Source organism: Acipenser ruthenus, chromosome 25 (assembly GCF_902713425.1).
Source record: "Acipenser ruthenus chromosome 25, fAciRut3.2 maternal haplotype, whole genome shotgun sequence".
NCBI lineage: Eukaryota > Metazoa > Chordata > Actinopteri > Acipenseriformes > Acipenseridae > Acipenser > Acipenser ruthenus.
Window position 1 is genome coordinate 28380770 of NC_081213.1, and position 25594 is coordinate 28406363.

General features: G+C 47.0%; 2 protein-coding genes across 8 annotated transcripts; one reads left to right on the top strand and one right to left on the bottom strand.

Moving 5' to 3' along the window:
- The first annotated feature begins 843 nt into the window (after positions 1-843).
- LOC117412595 (transcriptional regulator QRICH1-like) lies at positions 844-14291 on the top strand. Of its 4 annotated transcripts, none has more exons than XM_059000015.1 (12): positions 844-995; positions 4421-4708; positions 5049-5363; positions 5850-6623; positions 8359-8530; positions 9108-9262; positions 9610-9724; positions 11207-11215; positions 11825-11933; positions 12251-12402; positions 12649-12739; positions 12989-14291. In XM_059000015.1, exons 2-12 carry the CDS (start codon positions 4463-4465, stop codon positions 13191-13193), a joined length of 2343 nt encoding a protein of 780 aa, XP_058855998.1. In that variant the 5' UTR covers positions 844-995; positions 4421-4462; the 3' UTR covers positions 13194-14291. The 4 variants fall into 4 exon arrangements, with proteins under 4 accessions (XP_058855998.1, XP_058855996.1, XP_058855999.1 ...); XM_059000013.1 differs by lacking the exons at positions 844-995; positions 11207-11215 and adding exons at positions 2544-2863; positions 3137-3257; XM_059000016.1 differs by lacking the exon at positions 844-995 and adding an exon at positions 2544-2863.
- A 2104-nt stretch (positions 14292-16395) lies between these two features.
- Positions 16396-22911, bottom strand: LOC117963478 (receptor-type tyrosine-protein phosphatase H-like). 4 transcript variants are annotated; one of them, XM_059000021.1, is made up of 11 exons: positions 22443-22524; positions 20975-21010; positions 20335-20470; positions 19795-19885; positions 19092-19168; positions 18595-18729; positions 18387-18509; positions 18046-18206; positions 17745-17880; positions 17263-17339; positions 16396-17071 (listed from the first exon to the last, which is right to left on the bottom strand). In XM_059000021.1, the coding sequence occupies exons 2-11, from the start codon at positions 20977-20979 to the stop codon at positions 16936-16938; spliced, it is 1077 nt and encodes a 358-aa protein (XP_058856004.1). In that variant the 5' UTR covers positions 20980-21010; positions 22443-22524; the 3' UTR covers positions 16396-16935. The 4 variants fall into 4 exon arrangements, with proteins under 4 accessions (XP_058856004.1, XP_058856001.1, XP_058856003.1 ...); XM_059000018.1 differs by lacking the exon at positions 20335-20470 and having other exon boundaries at positions 22443-22911; XM_059000020.1 differs by lacking the exon at positions 20335-20470 and having other exon boundaries at positions 16396-16774; positions 22443-22903.
- Positions 22912-25594: the final 2683 nt, after the last annotated feature.

Genomic DNA, 25594 nt, shown 5'->3' on the forward strand with positions numbered 1-25594 from the left:
TGTAGTTTCATAGTGGCCTTCCCAATCTGAGCTGTGCCTGGCCCCTACAGGATGAAAGGGGAGTCCCGGTTCTGACTCGGGATGCTGTGAACCACTTATTAAAGGGGTAGTGTGTATGTTGTGTTCAGTAACAGACTGCTGATTTACTGTAAAGTGATGAACCCACCAGCATACCCAATGCATCTCACACTGACTCCTTTTTAACGATGTACTTAATTTCACTTCTAGTTTAAAATGATAACAAGGCAAGTCCCCGTCGGCTACGCTTGTAATATCGCTGTGAGCGCGGATCTCACACTCAGACAGCGCTCAATTATTACAACAGTGCAGGATTTCTACCGCGATGGTTTTGTTTTTTTAGGTAGTGATCATATTGTTTTTTAAATCAATAGTAATTTCTTTCAAAAGAATAATTACTAAATGATTACATGGGTTAATATGTCATACGTCCTCAAACTGAATGAATGCTCCAGTATTTACTACACTGTTTTGTTTTTACGAGATACACGTCACGTCTCGGCACTGTGCCAACCGAAAGGTTTCTTGTTTAAGAATGCCTCTGAAACTCAACAGGCACTATCGGGGTGACGGTTCGAGTTTTATGCACGGCTGGCAGTTCAGCTGGTCACGCAGCTGCATGCCCCCGTCGCTGGCTGGGGCGAGGTGTCCAGTGGCGGCCCCTGACCCGTGCGGGTCGCCGTCTCCTCGCGCAGGGGTGCAGTCCCCTTTAACTGCGGCGCAGCCCGCCTCAAGTCTCGCGGCACTTCGCCCCTCCACTCTCGCGAGGCCCGCTAGCTGCGCCGCGATTGGCTGACGGGGGGGTTGAATGTAAGATGGCGCTCACGGAGATCTGAGGAGAAAAAGAAAAAAAAACAGAAAATAAGCGCGTCAAAAAAAAAGTGTCTTCGATACAGGCGGGCTTGCGGAACCGTGCAGGAGAGGAGAGGGACGCGGAGGCGGAGAGAGCGGAGCGCCCAGCCCGAGGTTCAGCGGGGGTAAGCGGGCTTCTTGTCTATGTTGATCGGGCGGGAGTCCAGGGAAGCAGCCCTGCGAGAGACGAGGGGCTTCGGGACTCGGTGTAGGGCGGCCGATCGGACACTTTGCTTCGTTTTTCGCCCCGAAACGGCGCTTTGGCCGGGCGAATCGGAGGCGAGACTGGCAGCTTTATTCCGCGGCCCGGGTTCGTTTCCAGCCGCCGCCGCTGTTGTTGTGGGGTCGGGGGCGCGCGCGCGCTCGCGAGTGAGGGGACGGGCGTGCACGCGCAGCGGCGCCGGGGACGAGCGCGCCGGAATGAGTTCATTCGTATCCAGTCCTGCGCGCTGGTGTGACTGAGATGCGATGTGACAGCTGGCTAGTGGGTGTGCTGCTTTTTATTTTAGTAAACGTGCTTTTATACTAGCTGTTGCAGTACACCGGTGTGGCGTAAAATGAAATGCTGCTTGAGCTTTTTTGATTTTTTTTTATATATATAGAAATTATTCACCTACCTGCAGAGTATATCCGCGCCTTAGCTGTCTGTGTGATGTATATGATGACTGAACGGGGTGATTCTAAAGCACCGTGTTGTGCTTGCAGGTCCGTTTCTACGGTTTAATGCAGTGCTGTTTACCTGTCTTGTCATGTGACGTGTTAAACCGCTGTCAGGAGGGGGGGGGGCTCTCAGGAGCGCCCCTTTTAAAGCATCGAGGGGGCGTGGCGTGACCGCGCGTCAGAGCGGAGCGCGTTCTAATGGACAGGTCCTGCACGGCGGCAGCACCCATGAGACTAAACGTCTAGGGTTCATTCATTCATTGATTGATTGATTGATTTATATTATGTTATTTTTAGGAACAGGAAACGAATGGTAACTTAAAATCATGAAATCTTACCTGTGTGTTTTCTCCTCACCTGTTTCGCTGAACAAAGACAGAACAGTATCGCGATGCAGAAATCAGAAGTTGTGATTAGCAATTCTAGATGATAATAAAAAATAAAAAAATAAAATAAATCAAGAATGACTTGAAGCTGTGGAACATGTACACGCCCTACCCTCCCTGGAGGTTGACAGAACACGTTGCACTGACAGCAGTAAGAAATCACAGAAACACTGCTGCCAGTGGCTTCACTTTTAAAAAAGATCCCTATTCGCCATTAGGGAAAGGGAAATGGGGACTTAGAAAAGAAAGCGGCCGCATCCGTGCCAGTGAAAATCCCTGTGGTAGTAACATATGCCTTAAAAATACTGTATGCATATCACAGTATTGTTAAACTGACAAGGGGAAGGTTTATGAAAATGGAACAAACACAGCTGATACCCAGCCGGTAAATAAAGATGTTCGCGTGTTTGCAGCGATTCGATTGTGGATGAACAATTACATTCAGTCATTATTTAAAAATGATAGTTTTCCTATCACGTTATTATTATTTTTTTAATACCGTAAATTTGTTAATTAGCATAGGTCATATATATATATATATATAGTATTCATAAACCACAATATGTGTCGAGTGATTAGGAACTTGAGTCGGTCAGCGGGGGCGCGCTTTCCTCGCTCCCGCCCTTCTCTCATGCGCCTTCTCGTATCGTTGGGGGAAAGGGAGCCGAGGCGGAATCCCATTCCGTGTGTTGCGATCTCAAAGCCTGCCGCTGACAGCCAGGGGAGGTCGTGGACTCGCACTGTCTCACCAGGCCCCGCTCTTGTCACAGTCCTGCGGTCGATTCTTTTGTTTGACGCGAGTCGCCCGTTTTGTTTCTGGATTTTGTTTTATCGTATTGTTATTTAATCTTGTTTCGTTGGTAGAATTTTAAAAAGTAGCCCACAGACGATGACAATCGGATTTCTTTTTTTTCTGCTGATAATTCTTTGCACAGCGTCGCTGGAAGGTATGTGTGTGTTTTTTGGGCGAGTTAAGGATGATTTTAACACCGACATGTAAATAAAGAGGTAACGGCTCCTGGCGTTTTTGTTTGCATGTTATTCTAAATGCCACGGTATACCGGCAGTGCAAAGTATTACCTCTGTTTAATATTTTATGAAATGCGTAGGCGCTACCATGTATCGTGTGTATTTAAATCGGCGTGAATAAAATGGGGCTCGTTGTGCAGTACATTATAAAACCAGGAAACGCTATTCATTTTGATTATACGTTTATGCAGAAGTCTGGACGCACACAATATCGCCATGGCAAATACTACGGGTGTGTAAGAGGAAAACACTGTCGCTTTGAACCAGCCAGCAGGTGTGAGCTTTCACGCACGGATTTGAATGGACATTTCGGTACAAGTAACTCATTATTATTATATAACGGTGAAGAAAGCGGTGCAGTGTTAATGTGCTGTCATTTCCAACGCAAATGACTTTCCTGTGCTTTATTGTTAGTTTCAAAGCAGACAACAGATTTTTGAAGTGTAATCAACAGTCAGTCCCTGGCATGGATACAGGACTCATTGCACAGCAGTTTCATTGCAGGTTTTACTGTGGGCTTCATAAGAAACTCCTGGGACTGGTACCTGTACACAGAGGCCGTTAGAGTCCGCACATGGTAAAACTGCTACAAGCTGCTATGAAATGGGTTGTTCATCCAGCCCTGCTGTAGCCTCAGTCAAATGTGAAAACAACACTTCATAGACACACACTGTGTGTGACTGGCTTACAACACTTCATAGACCTGCACACTGTGTGTGACTGGCTTACAACACTTCATAGACCTGCACTGTGTGTGACTGGCTTACAACACTTCATAGACACACACTGTGTGTGTCTGGCTTACAACACTTCATAGACACACACTGTGTGTGACTGGCTTACAACACTTCATAGACATGCACACTGTGTGTGACTGGCTTACAACACTTCATAGACACACACTGTGTGTGTCTGGCTTACAACACTTCATAGACACACACTGTGTGTGACTGGCTTACAACACTTCATAGACACGCACTGTATTGTGACTGGCTTACAACACTTCATAGACATGCACACTGTGTGTGACTGGCTTACAACACTTCATAGACCTGCACTGTGTGTGACTGGCTTACAACACTTCATAGACACACACTGTGTGTGTCTGGCTTACAACACTTCATAGACCTGCACTGTGTGTGACTGGCTTACAACACTTCATAGACCTGCACTGTGTGTGACTGGCTTACAACACTTCATAGACCTGCACACTGTGTGTGACTGGCTTACAACACTTCATAGACACACACTGTGTGTGACTGGCTTACAACACTTCATAGACACACACTGTGTGTGACTGGCTTACAACACTTCATAGACACACACTGTGTGTGACTGGCTTACAACACTTCATAGACCTGCACTGTGTGTGACTGGCTTACAACACTTCATAGACACGCACTGTGTAGACAAGCGCTTTGACTTGTGCATATTCCTCGGTTACTCACTCCTCCTCCTCCTCTGTTTCTCCGCAGGTCCCCGTGTTCTTTCCCCCCCGAAGCGCAGTGTTTTTTGCCATGAATAACTCCCTGGAGAACACCATCTCGTTCGAGGAGTACGTGCGTCTGAAGGCGCGCAGCGTGCCGCAGCACCGCATGAAGGAGTTCCTGGAGTCGCTGGCCAGCAAGGGTCCCGAGGCACTGCAGGAGTTCCAGCCTACAACCACCTCCGCTGCCACTACCATGGTGTACCAGCAGGGGGCCAACTGCATCTACACAGACAGCACCGAGGTGGCAGGGTCGCTGCTGGAGCTGGCATGCCCGGTAAGCAGGGAGGGGAGGGCGAGACCAGGGTTATAGACCCAGGGATGCAAGTAAGACTCCTGTGTTGATATCATAGGTATGAACGGTCTCTTAATGATCCTGAAGCTGGGCAGAGACAAAGGAGTTTATTATAGTGCCGACTGTAGTAGTTCCAGTCTAGTGGCCACACATCTTCAGAGCGTTGCAGCTTTTATATAAATCTGATTTTTGTTTTTTTGTTTAATAATAATAAAGCATAAGATAAGGCAAAAAAACCCCAGTAATCCTAGAATGACAGATATTATAATATATTCTCTCTCTCTCACTCTCTCTCATCCTCTCCCTCCTCCCCTCTCTCTAGGTGCAGGTCCAGGTACAGCAGTCCCCTCAGCAGCAGGTAAATGCCTCTCAGCTCTCCCCCCAGCACCAGACCTCCGAGCAGCAGCAGCAGCAGCAGCAGATCCAGGTGCAGATCCAGGGGCAGATCCAGGGGCAGCAGGGGGTGAGCCAGGCCCTGCAGAACAGCAGCCCCACTCAGCAGCAGCAGCAGCAGCAGCAGCAGCAGCAGCAGCAGATCCTCTCCAACTCCCAGCTCCAAGCCGTCGCCGCTGCAGCCCAGCAGCTCGCAGTGCAGCACGGGGAGATCACAGAGGAGCAGCTGCAGCAGCACCAGCAGGTGTCTTTATTGTTATATTTATTTGTATTGATCAGTGGATACTGATGCGTGATGACAGCTGTCGGAAAAGTTTGCTGTGATGAAATGCGAGATGAGTTAATTCACAGCGGATTTGTTCAGAATCCTGGCGCCTGGTCGTTTCTGTAATATACCTGAACAAAGGGAGTTCTGAATTCCAGAACAGGGTGCAGGTCTAGGGTGATATATGTTATTCATACCATATTACAGTAAAAAATATATATCTCAGGAGTACTAGAAACCTGGTAGACTAGCTTAAAGGAAGGCCATTCTTCTATGATGTGTGTTGTTTATTTCAGACGTCATTTATGCATTGGTTTCCTTTGCGCGATATCAGTTTGATGCAGTCCTTTATAAATGCTGTTATGAGAACAAACACGAGCATGGTGATTTCTTGGGTAAATAATTTTGAAGCAGTGTTTGTTGGAATATTGCAATCCCTGTGTCCTCCCTCTCCTCCTCACACAGATCCAAGCACAGCTGGTAGCAGCAGCGGCGGCGAGTGGACAGCAGATCCAGATCCAAACAGTAGGGGCGCTGTCTCCCCAGCAGCAGCAGCAGCAGCAGCAGCACTCTCCGAGGGACGGGGAGAGGAGGGGGAGCTCTGGCGGGGTCCTGCAGCCGGCCAAGAAGCGCAAAGTGGACATGCCCATCACGGTGTCCTATGCCATCTCGGGCCAGCCTGTGACCACAGTGCTGGCCATCCCGCAGGGCCAGCAGCAGAGCTACCTGTCCCTACGGCCGGACCTGCTGACAGTGGACAGCGGCCACCTGTACAGCGCCACCGGCACCATCACCAGCCCCACCGGAGAGACCTGGACCATCCCTGTGTACTCGGCCCAGACCAGGGGGGATCTGCAGCAGCAGAACATCACCCACATCGCCATCCCGCAGGATGCCTACGGGGCCGTGCACGTGGCCGGCTCGCCCACGGCCATCAAGCTGGAGGAGGACAAGGACAAGATGGGCGGGGTGGGGGTGGTTTCAGGGAAGGGCGTGGGCTCCTCTCAGGTGGTGTCCACATCAGCCCACGACGAGGTGGTGCAGACGCTCTTCCCGGCGCAGTTCATGAACGGCAATATCCACATTCCGGTGGCTGTGCAGGCCGTGGCGGGGGCTTATCCCAACACCACGCAGTCCGTCCACATATGGGACCCGCAGCAGCAGCAGCAGGTTCAGCAGCAGGTTCAGCAGCAGCAGCAGCAGGCTGGGTCTGCACAAGAGCAGCAGCACCAGCTACAGGTACAGCTCCCTCAGTCGTCTTCTGTGCTGCTGGGGTTTGTTTCAATGGGCGCTCAGTCAGAACCTCTGTAACAAAACACTCATGGGAATTCTGAAGTGAAGCTGTGAGGGGACAAGTCAGGCAGACAAACGTTTGACATCGCTTGGTTTTAACATGTTTTATGGGTGATGGGTTTTTAGTTTGTCGATTTGTGTTTTCAGGTGCATTTCTTTCTAAATGTGAGAATCGTATTGGATGCGACGAGGTGGCTTGCAGGGTTGTTATAACGTTGCATATAAGAAAGAAAAACGTGAGAGCAGCTTATACAACTATATATACAACTTCAACACATTTACAGTGGAGAGGCGAATGGACGGCTCTGATTCCAAGGTGTGCAGAAAGCTGCCTTGAGTTTCGGCTCTGCGTCTTTCCAAGTTGCTGTAATGCTGTTCTGTAACCTGATGCAAGCTTTTGTCTACAGCCCTGTAATGCCGGGCAGGCTCTGTGTGTAATCGGTGAAGATTAAAAGAAGGAGAAACTTTGTAGCTGTGGATTTCTGTGCTAGGTATTTGAATGCGTGTTTTGAACTTAGGTCTTGTGAGGGCTGGGGACGGGATCTAGTGGAAGTGTCTAAGTAATGGCCACCTGTTGACAGTTGAGGTGGAGCATTTATTCCCCACTTTACCCCACTCTGACCTCTTGATAACTGATTGCTATGTCTGAATAGGTCACTGTCCCCTCTTCAGATTGTTGATGCAGAGTTGAACACTTCTGTAGTTTTTAGATTGTGTGTTCTGTAGTGGTGCTTCTTTTAGTGCTATTACGGTAGATAAATAACGTTGGCGCGTTGCTAGGATACGCACCTTAGGCCTCCAAGAGTCTCGTTGGATGCACCCTGTGTAAAATGAGTGGAGCTGCTTTACGGGCGAAACATTTCAAAAGAATGCCTGAATCGGCCTGAAAAAAAACGAATGCTTGTTCTTTATTTTGAAAAATAAAATGTCAATGCATCGATTATCGTTGATAAATGCCTGTGCGATAATCCAATAAGAAATCGGGTTGCCGATTGCACCCCTAGTGTTCTGCTGTAAGAGGGAATGTGTTTTTATGAGTGATCTCTTTCTCAAGTGCAACGGTTACCCTCGCATGGTGTCACACCCCCAAAATATCTTTCATTGTGATGTCAGTATTGAAAGTGGAACCATTTCTACCTGGGAAAATGTTCCTGTGATCTGCGGTTTGGTTGCACGGGAGTATGTGCGCATCGTTGTTGATGCAGAGTTGAACACGTGTGTCTCTTTAGATGAAGCTGGTTCTGCTGCGTGTGCTAAAGATTTTAATGAACAGTTTCTCGGGTGCAGTTAGTTTTCATTGTCATGCCAGTAGTGGTTGTTCAAGCACTGTGGAAACTTACTTTTATTTGAAGGAGGGGCAGGTTATTAATATTCTCTTAATATTCATTGGCTAAACCTTTTAAATGTAAAAGATAAATGCCAGAGTATAGGGATGGAAATGAGACTCCTATTGCACAGCAGCTTCACCCAGTGCAGGTTTTTACTAGCCCCAGTGTATAGGTAACAAGCGCAGGAGGATCTTATTAAACTCGTAGCAAAACCAGGAATGGATCAAACTGCTGTGCAGTGGGTCTTATTTCCATCCCTGGAGTGCATGACAGATTTGGGTTTGGTTGGGCAGGCAGTTCATTTTCATGTTTTCACGTTGCTTTCTTCCCCCTCTCCGTCTCTCTCTCTCCAGGTGCAGACGGTGCAGGTTGCTGAGGTCGACTCCCAAGCCCAAGCTCCTCCAGAGATGCTGCTCCCCAACTCCTTAAAGCCAGAGGAGGGGCTGGATGTGTGGAAGAACTGGGCCCAGGCCAAGAACTGCAACCTGGAGAAGGAGTCTCAGATGAAGCTGGCTCCCATCGGCAGTGAGTATCTCTGTGAGGGGTCACTCCTGTAGGCGTGGTCTGTGAGGCGCTCGGGTCACTCCTGTAGGCGTGGTCTGTGAGGTGCTCGAGTCACTCCTGTAGGCGTGGTCTGTGAGGCGCTCGAGTCACTCCTGTAGGCGTGGTCTGTGAGGTGCTCGAGTCACTCCTGTAGGCGTGGTCTGTGAGGCGCTCGGGTCACTCCTGTAGGCATTGTCGAATCTCAAAGATAAGCAGCAGCAGCAGCAGGGGCAGGCCTGGGCAGTACCACTTCTTGGATTGTGTTCTTTGAAAAATAATCGGAGTGAAATACAATCACATTTTTTTCGCTGCACTCCATGTAAGAGCGGCCAGTAAGCTTGTATTGTACAGCACAGTAAATGATATTCTCTATCTATCTAATCTAGCTATCGATCTATCTATCGAGATACATGCTATACAGCCATGTGAAATGTCTTTGTGAGTTTGCATCACATATGGAAAGGATACTGCATTAAGATTAGCTTTGCAGTTTTAACTACCCTTGTTCTCGGAGGTCGGGGCTGTGAAGTGACTCCCCCGTGACCTCTCTGTGTTCCAGGACGCCAGCCCCTGCGTTTCCAGGAAGATCTGATCTCCTCAGCGGTGGCCGAGCTGAACTTCGGGCTCTGTCTGATGACACGGGAGGCTCGCAATCTGGAGGGAGAGCCCTTCGAGTCGGATGTGATGTACTACGTCTTCCTCTGCATACAGAAGGTGGGAGACTAAACACAGGCGCTGTTCTAGCATGGCTTCGGGGTTTCAGTACTCTGTTTCTACAACTATAGTACACATCGTTTTTACATATACATACAGTTTTTTAAATGTGGCTTCTTGCTTAATAACAACGTTCAGTTCATAAACAACTTTATGCTGAGGTCCAAGAGATTGCTAATAAGCGGCATCTACTGTGTGTGTGTGGGTGTGTCTGTCTATATATATATATATATATATATATAATATGCTCTTTACACAGCAGGGTGCTAAGATTTTGTCAAATCCTTCACAGTGATTGTCTGGTTTCTCACAATGTGATGAGTCTTGTTTTCCTGTCTGTGTTGCAGTACCTGTTTGAGAACGGCAGGGTGGACGATATCTTCTCAGATCCGTACTACTCCAAGTTCTCCCAGTGGCTACACGAGGTACTGAAGGACTGGCAGCCCCGCATTCACCCACTCGGTAAGCCAGCAACAGCACTAGATACACCAGTGTGAGGATGCGTGTGTGCGTGCGTGCAACCAAATGTATCTGAACCTTCTCCATTGAGTACAATGCTCCCTTGTTTCATGATTAGATCATTCACAGTACATTGTACAAGTACAAGACTTTTACAACACACTAATTCACTGTTTCCAACGTTGTTGAGTGGATAACACGTTGCTGGCCAGCTGTTTGTGAACGCCAGTCTGTTCTGCAGGGTAGTCTCAACCAGCCTCCCAACACTCCCCAGCACTGCCCACTCTCCCTTTCAAAAAGAACAGGACCAGCAAAGCCCAGTAGATCTGAAGAGCCAGCTTCCTGTTCACATGCCTCTCTCGTGTGTGGTAATAAGGGGGGGCTCCATCTGGTCAGCGATGACGCTTTGAGAGCTTTCCTGTGCAAGTAGATGCTTGGTTTTCTGTAACCGGCCCATACCCGTCTTTTAATATATCTATTTTTATTTTCATTTTTATTGCAGTATTGTTCATATATCTTATCTATGAGTCATGTAATGTATATTATAACATGTTACAGCAATTAAATGTGTACAGCCATTCGGTGCTTTTACTTCTAATCAAAATCTAGACATTTTTATTGGCATTCCAAATGTTATGACTATACATTGTACATAGCCACAGATTGCTAAAGGTTTTGGGCTTGCCATTAGTCTGCTATACTAATGGCTCACAGTGTGACATACAGTCTGCAGCTAATGTCAATACAATTTCTATAACCAGTGGTGAAGTGCATACCCACCGAGCCCACTACAGAGCCCTGAGCCGGGCTACACAAACCAGCACGCTCTGTTTTAAAAGCAGTTGCAGCTAACAATGATTCCTGGAACCTGCTTTGCATTCCCATTGTAATCGAGGTCTCAATGTCCACTTCCAGTAAACATGTCTTTCTTTTAAAGCATTGGGTACTGCACAAGGTTAATGACATGTGTTTTCAAACCATGTGTTCAGATAGTCCTGCAGTTCCATCCCTTTTAAAGGCTTGCTTCTTGTCCGCTGTTTTGACTGACATGCTTTGACCCAGAAGACGCTGCTGAGGTGAAGTGACCTGGGAAGTGTAACTTCCTGAGAGCAAGACATGAAAGCTGAGAACTTTCTTTAACCTAACGTGGTACCAGATACCCTGGTTTTAAATGACAAATACATGCATGTGTTTTTATTGCTGCTGTGCGCACGCTGAGCCCTGTGTAGCGAATGTAAGATTAGTGGAGTCGCTTTGTTGGCCATAGTGCAGTCCCTTTATAAGGGTGTCCTAGCCGCTGCACTAACCCCAGGTGGATGGCTCTGGGATTGGATCCAATGTTGTCTTGACTGCCCAGTTTTGAAATCTGACCCTAATCCGACTGTCTCCCCGCTCCTCTTCTCCACGCTGTTTGGCTGCGTTGACCTCACAATGCCGCCCTGCTGCCGGCTCCCTGCTGCTCAAACTGGACGTTCTCTAAAACAGTATGGCAAGGTTTGTTTGGTTTTGATTCTGTTGTGTTTTGTTTTTCTTCAATCAATACTGTAACTTTTGACGTGGGTTCATCTGATGTGTTGAGGTCTGTAGGGATCTCGTAGAGAAGGTGCCACACGTGTGAAACTTAATAAGGTGATGGCAGCGTGTGTTCATTAACCACCACTGAGCACCATGCACACCACTTTCTACCATGTAAGATCTGAGCCCAGAGCTCATGCCTTCAAGATGTTCACGTGTTCTCCACGTGCTAAACTCTTAGGATTGCGTCTACATGTTTAACCAGCGTCAGAAATAGGCAGCCCGAATATAGGCTATGCAAGCCGCAAGTGTTCAGCGCTGGATAATTCATTTCATTCAGTGGAGTGCTGCACACACACTAAAGATATGTTGCAGTAATGTATACAAAAATTATTGGAGGGCTTTTTCTGATTCGGTTACAACATGTGTTAAAGTATAGGAAACTCATCTTAGTGCCGCGAATGCAGAAAGGTATAAGAATAACTAAATGAAATAAATGCATATATCTTAACAGCTGCCCCGCTGTCTGGCTGTGCGTGTCAGTCTGTGTTGTGACTCTCCCCCCCCCCCCCTCTCTCTCTCTCTCAGGTTACATGATCCCCAGTCACGTGACGGAGGAGATGCTGTGGGAGTGTAAACAGCTGGGTGCTCACTCCCCTGCCACGCTGCTCACCACACTCATGTTCTTCAACACAAAGTGAGTTCACTCTTCCCTCTTACACTATAGGGGCACCCCAGCTCAAGTACAGGGACGGCAATAAGACTTCTCTTGCACCCATTCCAGGTTTTAATACGAGCCCGATTAGCCACAGTGTACAGGTAACAACCTCAGGTGTGTCTTGGTAGACTTCACTTCAATGATAATTGTTTCGACAGTCTTTCCTTGGTGTCTTTCAGTATTTCTGAAGTCAGCACTGTTGAATGTTTTAATAGTTAGATGGATGGATTGTGATCATGCCTGTGCGCTGCAGTGTGCAGTCTGCGGAGTAACAGCACCCCCTGTGTCCTGTGCAGGTACTTTCTGTTGAAGACAGTGGATCAGCACATGAAGGTGGCTTTCTCCAAGGTGCTGCGGCACACCAAGAAGAATCCCTCCAACCCCAAGGACAAGAGCACCAGCATCCGCTACCTCAAGGGGGCGGGCATGCACCACGTCGGGCAGAAAGGTCAGCCCTCTCTCTCTCTCTCTCTCTCTCTCTGTCTCTGTCTCTGTCTGTCTCTCTGTCTCTTCTAACTCTAGGCTCTGTGCACCATGTTGAGCAGGGAGTCTGTAGTAGTCACAGACGGATCAGTGCACTCTTCTCCTTTCTCTGGAAATGTGATTGGAGCATTAGGTATATTTGTGTGGTTCCATAGTAATGCAGTGATTGGAGCTGCGTGACTCTCTCTCTCTCTCTCTCTCTCTCTCTCAGTGACGGATGACATGTATGCAGAGCAGGCAGAGAACCCAGAGAACCCGCTGCGCTGCCCAATCAAACTCTACGACTTCTACCTCTTTAAATGGTGAGTGCTCTGCCCAGCCAGCAGGGGGCACTGGCTCCACACCCCCTGCCCTAGCGCTGTCAGCCCCTGCCCCTGTCAGATTGAGGGAGCTTGTTCTGTACAACTACTTTTATTGCAGTGCATTCAAAGGTTTTTGTCATGGTTGTTTGACATCTATACATGAGAGATGATGGACTGGAATTGAATTTGACTTTTTAGTACCAAGTTTAATTGTAAATTTTGTGTGTGTTTTTTCTTTTTTTAATAAAGCCCCTTCTCTCTCAGCCCGCAGAGTGTAAAGGGGCGCAATGACACGTTCTACTTGACCCCTGAACCCGTGGTGGCGCCCAACAGCCCGATCTGGTACTCGACGCAGCCAATCAGCAGGGAGCAGCTGGAACACATGCTGACACGCATCCTCATGGTGCGGGAAATCCAGGAGGCCATCGCCATGGCGACGGGGAGCCTGCACTAGGGGGAGGGGTCTGTCTCCACACCCCGCCCCTTTCCCATTGCTCAGCCAACACCCCAAACTCCTCCTCCTCTCACTGCCAAAACAACGACAAACCCACGGACTCCAGTACGAGCGAGCGAGCGAGACAGACAGTGAAGAAGAAGAAGAAAGTTGCCTGACTTTTCAGTTCTTTTTTTCTTTTCTTTTTGAAGTCGGTGTATTTTTTTGGGAGGGGTGGGTGAGAGCCCCTTTCAGGCTTCTTATATTTAAAAACAAACAAAAAATCCCCGAGGTGCATCTTCTAGAATAAGGAAGGGGGCCGCCAGCCAATATCTCTTTATAATAATCATGCTAAAGGGCCAGCAGTGTCTTTCTTTTTTCTTTTTTATCAAAAGGGGGTTGTTGGTCTGGTTTAACTTTATACAACATAAAGAAACACATGCAAACAAGGCCCCTGTCTATGCTGTGCTGTGGGGAATTCACCTCCTTGAACACACGTGAGGCGAGGAAGGGGAAGAGATATTCAATATATATAGAGAGATATTACAGAAAGCAAGCCACAACCCTCCTCTTAGCAGGCTGGACGAGACGCACTGCAAAGGAAAAAAAAGAGAGAGAGAGATGGACGACACTCTGGGAGTAAAAACACACAAGGTACCTTTTAAAGGAAGTGGTGTTGAACAAAGTCGCAGGCGAACCTTTAGCAGTGGCTGTCAGGAACGTTTCCGAAATTATCAGCCAGAAGAGAGGAAAAGTGGGTTTTCTGTTTTTTTTGTGTTTTTTTTTTTTTTTTTTTTAAAGATGTGTGTTATGGATTTTTTTTTTTTTTTAAGATTGAAGACGATCCCCTTCCTCGCCCGCCCCCCCCCCCCCCTTCCCCACACCTGTAATCCCCACTCCCTGTGAACACATCAACTTTACCAGCCAGCCAGCCAAGCAAACTGTGGACTCCACGCTGTCGGGTTGTGAGAGCTGCATTGTATCATACACGCCTGTATTATATATGATAAAATTAAGAGACCACTCTTGTTTTTTTTTTTTCCTCTTGTATGTATTCGTATTCTAGTCGTTTTATCAAGAATGGCAGCACGTCTTTTCAAACATGCCTTTTGTATAGTGTGTCTGTGTGCGTGCTTTTCTTCTTGCCTGTGTGACTTGTACGACAGTTTTGATGCCCCGTGCATTCACCTTGCTGAATATCCCTCATGTGTACACATCTACAGGGAGGCCCAACATTTTGGCAGTTTTATGGTAGTAAAGTTTTTAAAGACAAACAAAAAACATCTACTGAAAAGCTGACTATCGGCAACCTTACTGAGATGCTGCCTCTGTAGATTTCTGCTCATGCTTTAACACTGTATCTTTTAGCAAGCAGCTGTGCTGCGTTTATGAGAGGCAGGTGTGTTCATGCAGGGGCCCCCTTTTTGAGCAGTGTGCACACTAAAGAAACGCTGGGCAGCCGATAGAGGGCAGTGTGCATGCCTGTTTCCATTTAGACATACTAAAAGATTCTTCTGTTCAACTGCAGTCTTTTTTGTTAATGTCTGGTTTTCTAAATGTAGCCGTTAGCAGGATGCACGTCTCAGGCATGGCTGCAGTAACACTGCCTCCCTGTGCACTAGGAAGAGAGTGCACACCACTGCAGTTCAGCTCTGTGGAGCAGCGATCGCAGACACTTCAGTGTTCTCTGCTGTCAAAGTATTAGGACTTCTAGGTGAACGAGTGTTTGATGTGTTGTCAATGAGTACTTTGTACAGCTATGACCTGTGTTAGTGGGGTGATGCGTATTGATGCAGTGTGGGTGATGGCTGCTTTGTCTCCCTCGACTGGTGCAGAAAAAAAGGGAACTCCTGAAAGAATTGATTGCTTCTGCAAAGCTGGCAATGTTGCCCAACCTTGAAATGCAATCTCTATTCAAATTCATACAGCACATTCATCTGGTAGGGCCATTTCATGAAAATGTAATGTTCCGTTTTTACATTGCAGAAGTAATCGACATCAGACTACTTTTTAATTTTTTTATTTAATTTTTTTTTTTAAATGGAATTAATGTATAGTGAAACAAAGTTGTTATTGGATGGCTTTGCGTGGTTCATCGCTAGCTGTGTATGATTGAGAATGTTTGTTTTTCTAAATTCGTGGTGGGTATTCATTGTCGTTCTGGTGGAAAGTGGAGGAACGACGCTGTGCACAGTGCTGGCCTCATCCATATCTATTCAACACTACAGTGCTGAATTAGGAAACGCGAAAAGAAACCAATTCAGTGACAAACGTCTCCACTGCAAGTGTCTTGAAAGAGTTCTAGTGGAAACGTTTGTCATTGAATCACAGTGCAGGCAGGCCCATCCGTTCAGAAGGGAATGGGTAACAGCTGTTATTGAACTTAAAGGGGCATTTTTTTGAAGAGGGAACAATGTGTCTTTTCAGGGATACCAAAATATTTAGTGAAGCAAACAGGTATTGATCAAGGTGAAAGGAATGGGAAATAAATATCCAACTCGCAGGTTTTTATCATTTTGTTTTTTTATTATTACAAAAAAAGTAGTTCCTGCTGCGATAGACTGACTGTCAATTCAGTGTAATTGTGTAAACAAGGGCTGCTTTTGGGAACAACTGCATCCAGCACTGATACAAATGGAGGTTTAGAATGAAAGAGCTCTACGTTCTTTTCTGCCTATGAAAGATAACTGCTGAAATATGAATGTAGTAAAAGTGTTTGTTTAGTACAAGATTATTGCTGTTTCTTTCATGTGGTCATTAGCACAACACGATTGTAAAAGGAAAAGGAAACCACCTGAGACGGCTTACCGGCACCTAGCTTGAGAAGGCTTACCGGCACCTAGCTTGAGAAGGCTTACCGGCACCTAGCTTGAGAAGGCTTACCGGCACCTAGCTTGAGAAGGCTTACCGGCACCTAGCTTGAGAAGGCTTACCGGCACCTAGCTTGAGAAGGCTTACCGGCACCTAGCTTGAGAAGGTTTACCGGCACCTAGCTTCAATAACTGAGTGGCTTTGTTTCTGATTTGATTATTTTATTGAGGTGGGTTTTTTCCTTTCTTAAACTGTGTGAATGCTGAATTAACATCATTTTATTCGACTTTCTGGAATAATAATTTAGTTAAATGTCGAGAGAGAGAGAGAGAGAGACAGAATGCTTTTGAGGACTACTGATCAAGATATTTTTGTGGCATGAAAAACAACCTCTTCACTGCGTATTTTCTTCTCTGATGGATTCACCGACCCCTGATTGGCACTAGTCTTGGATTACCTTACCTTCGGTTGTCCATGAATAGTCCTAAGGCGGTCGTGTATTTATCTGCCTGGAAGGATTGTTTGTAATGAGGTATGAAGATGAATTAAGAAGCCACAGTGGTTAGGACTGTCAGTCCAGGTTTGCTCCTTGTCTCCCCCACCGAACAGCAGCAGTGTTGTCTGGTCCCTGGGACAGCCAGCGCTGGGCTGGAGGTGTTGATTGTCTGGTCCCTGGGACAGCCAGCGCTGGGCTGGAGGTGTCAGTTGTCTGGTCCCGTACAGGTAGAGATGAACCGGGACCCTCTTATTCTCCGTTGCTTCTCTGCACATCGTCGTCTGTGATGAGAGTCCTGAAATAGTTACACAGTACTGTATCAGGCAATACTGATTAATATATATATATTTTTTTAAACCACTGAAAATAGAAGATTTCAGAAGCTGTTTTTGTTGCAGTAGTTAGTGTTGTGTGATGCACTGTGACAGATTCTGTCCCCCATTGATGAGATGAGGTTCAGTTCTCTATAAACATGAATGGAGACGATCCTGGCTCTCTTGCATAGTGGTTGAAATGCTTGTGGGGTCGCTGGTTTGCTCCTCCGTCCTCCGTTACATTAAAGGATGGCAATTCATGATACAGAAAATAAATCCTGGGAAAAGGAAGATAATAATATAAAGCATCCCTTTAATATACCTGCTTTCCAGAGTCTGAATAAATCACACTAACGAATGTCCAATGCGTCTAATCCTCTAATCGCATAAACCTGTAACCCTTGTACTCCCTCTCCCCAGCCAGCAGAACCACAGATTAAATGAACAGGGACACTTAAAGAAGTCTTACTGTTGGTTGTGAGCTGCAGCCTGTCCCTCCTGTGTGATCTTCAGTAGCAGGCAGGTGTGTATGAATATGTACTGATCCTGGAAAAGGGGAGACACGACTGGGAGTCAAGCATGTCAGGAAGTCCATGGCAGTGAAGGGGGTGTTTCAATCGAGAGCTGCTACATTACTCAACAGGTACTCTACAGTATACACTTGGGACAGGTGGAAGGAGACAGGTCAAGGTTTGAAAGCAAACTTCGTCCTGTTTCTAAGTGTTCTTATGTTCTGCTTTTTATATGCAGAGCGGTTGATGAGATTGCTAACTTGCTGTTCAAGTCCCTCAGTGTTGACGATTTGAAATGTCTTTCACCGTACAAAAGCTGCGCTGTTCACAGTGCGGAGGCTGCTCCCGGATTATTAGCAACCTGACGAATACACAGTGAACTGCAGGCCTGCGTACCACATCGCGCTGCAAGCGCACAGCTTCAGATCAGGTTTCTTACCAGGGTCTGCACCATCAGGCAGCGGCTGCGCCTCAGCTTGTGAACGATTCCCGGCACGTCGACGGCGCTGCCGGACTTCAGCTGCTGCAGGAGCCAGTCCAGGGTGATGAAGGTACCGGTGCGGCCCACCCCGGCACTGCATGGTGAGACATCGTCAGGCTTAGAAACGCTTTAGTAGAATTCCATGCGCTGCGTATGCTGTTTGAAATCTGTCTCTAAAATAGTGAGTTTTTCAATGCGTCTTCCTGTACCGGGCTCTGGGCTTGCCTGGAGAATCCGTTGCTCCGCTCGGCTCACTCACCTGCAGTGCACCACGGTCGGCCCCGCCCCCTCGGTCTTGTTAAGTTGCTCCCGGACATGCTCGGTGAAGGAGGTCATTGAGGCGGGGGTCCGGGGAACGCCGCAGTCCGGCCAGGCAGTGTAGTAGAAATGGGAGACCCTCCTCTCTGTGTGCGTGGAGCTCTGAAACAGACCCAGTGGCACGCTGCTTCATAAACACTCTCAATGCGTTTGGTCATGCCTGTTCTGCACAGCCCCACCCTCTTCCTAACAGCACTGGCACGACTCACCAGGCACTGCTGTAAAAGTGCGCTGCACCTCAACACCGTGATCACCAAGCCCTGAGTCCCAATTGAAACTCACGTGGTAAAGTTTCAGCTGGCTGACTCTCCAGTCCTGGCTGCAGCTCTGTGACAGCGTGGTGACCTCCACCTGTCCGTACCCCTGTGTGGAGTCCAGTGCTGGCCAGTACGGTTCACACAGCACCTGGGTGCACGAGAGAGCGGGCACTTTATCATCATCATCATCATCAATTCGAGAGGAAGGGCTGGCTGCTCGGCGGATCACTCACCTTGCCGTGCTCCTTGCACAGCGTCAGCATCACCACACTGCGCACATTCTGCTCCCACACCATCCTCCAGAAGTCTGTCATGGTGCTGCGCAGGGGGCCCTGAGTGCAGATGAACTCCTGCAGAGAGCTGTAACCCTGCAGAGAGAGAGAGGTGCAAAACACAGCAGGGTCAGCACAGTGGAATGGCTTGGCATCTCAGCCCATTGAATTAAATGGAAAGGCGAGGGCTGGACGTGAATCGCACATCAAAGACGAACGACTTGCCATTCAACTGAAGAGCAAGCCCTGTGGGCGAGAGGCAAGTACGGGTCTTTTGCTGATGTCAGTAGTATTATCAGCTGATCGGCTGCTAGGAGCAGATTCATGACAACCACACACAAACTCACACTCACACACACAGTGGCACAGGGTCAGTGCGCACACTAGATGAGTATGGATGTGCCCTACACACACACACACACACTACACAACACTGTCGGTAACAAAGCTGCTCTCACCGGTATGAAGTTGGCATTGATGTAGTCTGAGTTGGGCTCTGAGTCGATAGGGGTCAGCTTCACAATGGAATGGTCGTCTGAAAACAAAAGCAAAGTGAAAGTTGTGGAGGAGAGCGATCGCTGTGTACAGTGACAGCCTGCCCCTCGGATCACTCTGAACTAAAGAAAGAAACGTAGACCACATTTCAAATCGTACTGCAGAGACTCGCCCAGCGACAGGTCTTGAACCCTGGACCCAGTTACCCCCCCCCTCGCTCCACTCACAGGGCAGCACGCTCAGGTACACACACACCCCCTCGCTCCACTCACAGGGCAGCACGCTCAGGTACACACACACACACACCCCCTCGCTCCACTCGCAGGGCAGCACGCTCAGGTACACACACACACACCCTCGCTCCACTCACAGGGCAGCACGCTCAGGTACATGCACCCCCCCTCGCTCCACTCACAGGGCAGCACGCTCAGGTACACACACACACACACACCCTCGCTCCACTCACAGGGCAGCACGCTCAGGTACACACACACACACCCCCTCGCTCCACTCACAGGGCAGCACGCTCAGGTACACACACACACACACACCCTCGCTCCACTCACAGGGCAGCACGCTCAGGTACACACACACACACCCTCGCTCCACTCACAGGGCAGCACGCTCAGATACACACACACGCACACACACCCTCGCTCCACTCACAGGGCAGCACGCTCTGGTAGCGGTTCTTGCTCTTATTGGCTTCCAGCTCCGCTGTTGTTTTCGTTTGTTCGTTCCCAACGTCCCTCAGCTCCTGGCAACCACATTAGATGAACACAGAAAATATTTCCAGTTTAATATTAGTATTTATTTTATTATTTAAAACATGGCAAGAAGATACCATTTTTTTTTAAAATCCTAATAATATTTTTTAGTAGTAACCACTTTATTGTGGTTTTATTTCATGCAGTAAGTCTTTAAAGCGATAAGCAAGGTTTTAAATACCTTTTCCCAGAGGTAAGAAGGTAGACCTGAAAGGATTTTATTTGATCTGCTTGGAGAGAAAGTGCCCTGAGAAGTTTCCCACAGTAAAAGCATAGGAAAGTAATAAACCACAGGGAAAGCATAGGTATGGTACAACATATATTTAAAAAAATGGCAAAGCAGGGTAACCATGGTATAAGTATAAAGGTACTGTGCAAGAATCCCATTGTAAGCTGTTCTCCGGGTGGAGATGTTGTGCAGCGGGTGTTGAGAGGGTACCTGGAACTGACGGGTGAATCCTGCATTGGAATCAGCTGCTAGAGCCCTGCAGTGCTGCTGGAAGAGCTGCAGAGGGACTGGAGACCAGCTGCTCCTGAGAGAGGCTTCAACTGTGCACTCTGAATCTCTAACTGAACTGAGAGAGGAGAGAGAGAGGCTTCGGCTGTGCGCTCTGAATCTCTAACTGAACTGAGAGAGGAGAGAGAGAGGCTTCGGCTGTGCACTCTGAATCTCTAACTGAACTTTTAACACCCCTTTATCATATCAAAAATATATTAAAAGCAATCTACATAATCAACCACCAAGAAAAATGGAAAACAAAAAAATGTTCAATTAATAGCACAACCCCCCCCCCCCCCCAAAAAAAAACCCCATTGGAACCCCCGTGCAGTAATGCTGTGAGACTGTGCCGCTCTGCTTCCTCGCTGACTACATCCTCTGCAGCTGACCCTCTGCAGACAACACACACAGCTCTGATAAAAGACAAAATCCATGCTGTATTCAATTCTGTAAACCCCTAACATTGTGAACACACTAACGCATTGAAAACCCCCGTGAGAGCCAGAGACTGCTCTAGGGAAAAGCACCCCATTTCAGTGAGTGACTAACACCTCCTTCATCACGATCCCCTCGAGCTCACCTCATGCTTCAAGTGCCAGGGATTCCTCAGTGTGATCTGAGAGACAAACAACACAGTTAGCTGGGAGGTGAGAGATTTTATATATATATATATATATATATATATATATATATATATATATATATATATATATATATATATATAGCTTCTGTCTTTTTTAGTTTTATTAATTTTATTTTTAGTTATTTGAGTTTAATGGGGGTTTTTTTGTTTTTTTTTAGGTTGTTTTGAGCACTCTTGACTCAAGTTTCAAGTCCTCGAGGGAGGGAGAACATTCTGAATAAGTCATTCTAATTTACAGTAGAGCTACACTCCAGAGCAGTGATGTTGGACAGCAGACAGTCAGGCTCTGTTGCATTGAAACCTGAACCAGAGTGACCAGATGAACCTGCCTTGACTCTTCCTGACCAAGCCCCTGTGCTGCAGTGTAGTTACTACAGTCTGCAGGAGCCAGCCTCCAGCCTGCGATTCCATAGCAAACTGAAACACACTCATTTTGCCGCTTCCCCCCCATTTCCAGTGGTTACACTGTGCATTTGCCGTGGTTTATTTGTTAATATGCTTTATCACACGTGTCTGGGCTTTGCTATGCTTTCATTGTGCTTCATTCCACTGTGCTGATGGGACACGTGTGTGACAGATGCGTGCTCCACACCCCCGCCCAGTTAACACATGTCTTGGGTTAGTCCCGGGATCTGTGTCTGGATACATCACAGGACGTTCGTTAAAAGAGGAAATGGAAGTTAAAGAGAAAACAAACCCAAAGAGACGTGAAAGAACAGGAAATACTGAAAGCAGTACGTTCGGGACGGCCCTTAGACAGGGAGAGACAGCACTTGTGCAATTTACTGTGAACGTGGAATACCAGTGAATCAGACGAGAGTCTGAAATAACATGGGAGCACAATAAAATAACAAAACACAGACACACACACTGTGAACAGGAGTCCTTTCAATAAAATAACACAAAACACAAACACCATGTGAACAGGAGTCCTTTCAATAAAATAACACAAAACACAGACACACACACCGTGTGAACAGGAGTCCTTTCAATAAAATAACACAAAACACACACACACACCGTGTGAACAGGAGTCCTTTCAATAAAATAACACAAAACACAGACACACACACCGTGTGAACAGGAGTCCTTTCAATAAAATAACACAAAACACAGACACACACACCGTGTGAACAGGAGTCCTTTCAATAAAATAACACAAAACACAGACACACACACCGTGTGAACAGGAGTCCTTTCTTTAGACCACTTCTTAAACCCTAAAGTTTATCATAGTATTTGTGTCTTTTCCCTCATGCTTTTCCCATGGCTGTACGTCTCTCTCTTCATTGGTTGCAGACAGTGCAGGAGTTCCTGTACACTTCGTTTTGTAGCTAAACTGCATTTGCAGAAGGATTACGAGAGCAGCAAGGCCACACAGAAGATGAAGCAGAGTAAAATGTACCTTTCTGCTCCTGATCTCGTGCGATTGTTCTTGTCCTTGTTGCTGCTGGCCCCCCTGGGATGTGCTGAGCTGCTGCTTGTCAGCGGTGGAGCAGTTGTTGGGTGTTTGCTGTTTGCCCTGGGGGTATGGGAGTGGCTGTGGGAGATGGAAAGGGGCGGAGGCTGGGGGCAGTTCTTTGCTATTCTGTAGAGCTGCTTGACTGATTTGAACTCTGCTTTTCATGAGAGAAAGACGCCCGTCTGGGCTGAGATAAAGCCTGCTACAGAGAAACAGACCGCATCTCTCTGTGCTGTGCACAGGGCGTGGTGTAACCCTGGGGAGCACGTTTCTGCAGGGCTCCAGTCTCTCTCTCTCTCTCTCTCTCTCTCTCTCTCTCCCACTCCCTCCTTCCTGTCTCTCTCTCTCTCTCTCTCTCTCTCGAACGCACTTGAACTGTAGCGTACCCCCCTTCCCAGCACATGCAGCTACTTTCCAATGCAGTGCACTGTGTTGCTGGGCAGGTCTTTTAGTTTGTTTGATATTCCACTGTAGATTATTGTAGATTTATTTTATAGAGGTTCTAGGAGTTATTAGTCCTAACACACACACACACACATACAGTGATATTCACACAGAGTGCACAAACACAGTGATATACACACACACACACACAGTCACTCTCACTCACACCCAGCAGTGTGAAGCTGTCGGTCCAGTCTGACTTGCAGCTACAATTACACTCCGCCTGAGAGAGCTCCACCCTGGAAACCTGCAGGGGAGGGGAGTGCCTGGCTGCTTTAAAAACATCCGGGAATTTGACTGGTGTTTCACAAAGGGGGTCAGAGACTGTCTATATGTCATTTATACAGTGATAATGTGTAGGTCCTATATTGTAATTCATAAAGTATTGAAATACGATTGCTAGATAGGACTTATAAACATTTACCTAAATGTAAAACCCAATTGATAGCCAGGCTGAAGGTTCATGTGTCCTGTGTATTCATTAACATGTATGTATGAATCAGTCTCAGCTGGGTTACAGCAGAATGTTTAACTGCAGTGTTACACCAGTATTACTACAGTAATGATTTATTCATGTGAGCAGTTCTTTTGTTGCTTTATAGCCTGGAATTAAAATGCATTAAAATACTGGGTTGTTTTTTTTTTTCCCAAGTGAAAAAAATATTCTAGAAATTTGTAGAAAATTAAAAATATCATATGGGAGATACTGAAATTGAAGAAGGGAACTATGAAAAAGACCTAGGAGTTTATGTTGACTCATAAATGTCTTCATCTAGACAATGTGGGGAAGCTATGAAAAAGGCCAAGAAGATGCTCGGATATATTGTGAGAAGTGTTGAATTTAAATCAAGGGAAGTAATGTTAAAACTTTACAATGCATTAGTAAGACCTCACCTAGAATATTGTGTTCAGTTCTGGTCACCTCGTTACAAAGAGGATATTGCTGCTCTAGAAAGAGTGCAAAGAAGAGTGACCAGAATTATCCAATTATGATCTTTCAGTTTTGTATTTTTAATATTTTTTTCTCAATACTTTTTTCCCTTAACAGTGTGGAGTATGGTGTGTGAATAAGTGGATAAAAATCCTCATTTAGATGCATGAAACTCTGAGGACTGACACAACAAAATGTGAAAAAAGTTCAAGGGGGTGACTTTCTATAGGCACTGTATGTATATTTCAGCCAATCGGACAGCAGAGATTGGAAGTCTTTCACGGTGTGCACAAATCAGACACGCTGTAGCTGGCGTGTGATCCGATCTTTCCCGTTCGGAGCGTATTTGGAGATGGGGGTTGTTGCCAGCAGAATCAGAAACGCTCCTCCCCACTGGTTCTGAGGCTGGAGTCTCAGTATGTTGAATTCCCACCTGAGTCTGGGTCCCTGGCCAGCTGCAGAATGACTCGGGCAGGGGCGTCCATATCGAAACAGTACACTGGCAGCTGATTCAAGTCCCACTTGAGTTGTGTTTTTTTTTCCCCTTATTTTGAGAAATGTTGTTTCATTTACCTTATAGAGCTGCTGTATAATAGGGTTGGGTTTGAAAATCCCTCCTCTCTTCAGTGGCATGTAACTCTGCAACTGTGCAATAAGATGCACGATTCTCAACTCCAGCAGTGTGCAATCTCTGACAAGGGAAGGGAATCTCATATACCAGGTTAGAGTGCTGGACTGTCACAAGCAGCCAGGTGGTGCAGGGGGCTAGTTCACTAGCTCTGTCTGCCTCTCCCCTTGGTGGTCTGGGTTCAAAGCCAGCTCACAGGACAGGTGAACTGAGTTTGAAACGAGACCCACAACACAGTGGCACAGCATGACTGGTGTTCTCTGATTAAGAGACTTAAAAAGAGAATTGCTAAATAAACACCAGAGTTGTGTTTGAAGCCTTGGGTTGTGTGCTTGTTTTGTTTCTCCACAGTGACTCTTTTATTGGATGTTTTCAACGCAGTAATCACCTCCATGTTGTCCAAAGCATTAGTCAGAGTACTGGAGGTCATTTCACAGAAGTATTGAGCTGCTCTCTGGCTGACTCAGTTGGTAGAGCACTGGACTGTAATTCCTAGGATAGCTAGTTCAAATCCCACATGAAACACATGGGTTTTCTTCCTCGTTCTCAAATATATTGAATAATTTAGACCTATCGTGAGCTTGGGTTTGAATTCAGTTTTAGACACAAGCTAGTCTTTATGTATCCCCTGGTCTACATCACAACATTTAATAATGCATTTGATTAAACTCAAAGCATGGAGTCTGGATAGCTCACCTGTAGAGTGTCGGACGCTGCTTCTCAGGGTTCTGGGTTCGAACCCACCTGGTTAGTTACATGTTTTTATTCCTTTTTTTCTAAAACATTGTCCTTATTGATAAACCAAGTGTCACAGAAGCAGGCACGGTGGTCCAGTTGTCTGATCTGGTGTCCTTAAATGCAGTAAATGAGGCCCAATGTATTTATTGTACACAGAATGAATTGAAGCCGTGCTGTGCAGCTCAGCGTGGTGTTCAGCAGCTCTCTGGCTGGCTGGCTCGGTATATGAATTGAAGCCGTGCTGTGCAGCTCAGTGTGGTGTTCAGCAGCTCTCTGGCTGGCTCGCTCGGTATATGAATTGAAGCCGTGCTGTGCAGCTCAGCGTGGTGTTCAGCAGCTCTCTGGCTGGCTCGC

Excerpts from the sequence above, each read along its gene's own strand:
- LOC117412595 (XM_059000013.1), top strand. Across the intron at positions 9,725-11,824 it reads GCCCCGCATTCACCCACTCG|GTTACATGATCCCCAGTCAC; the intron begins GTAAGCCAGCAA and ends TCTCTCTCTCAG. Across the intron at positions 12,740-12,988 it reads GACTTCTACCTCTTTAAATG|CCCCTTCTCTCTCAGCCCGC; the intron begins GTGAGTGCTCTG and ends TTTTTAATAAAG.
- LOC117963478 (XM_059000018.1), bottom strand. The coding sequence starts at position 22,664 with ATGAAAAGCAGAGTTCAAATCAGTCAAGCAGCTCTACAGAATAGCAAA. Across the intron at positions 18,510-18,594 it reads TGTGCAAGGAGCACGGCAAG|GTGCTGTGTGAACCGTACTG; the intron begins GTGAGTGATCCG and ends TCGTGCACCCAG. Across the intron at positions 17,881-18,045 it reads CCGACCGTGGTGCACTGCAG|TGCCGGGGTGGGCCGCACCG; the intron begins GTGAGTGAGCCG and ends CTCACCATGCAG.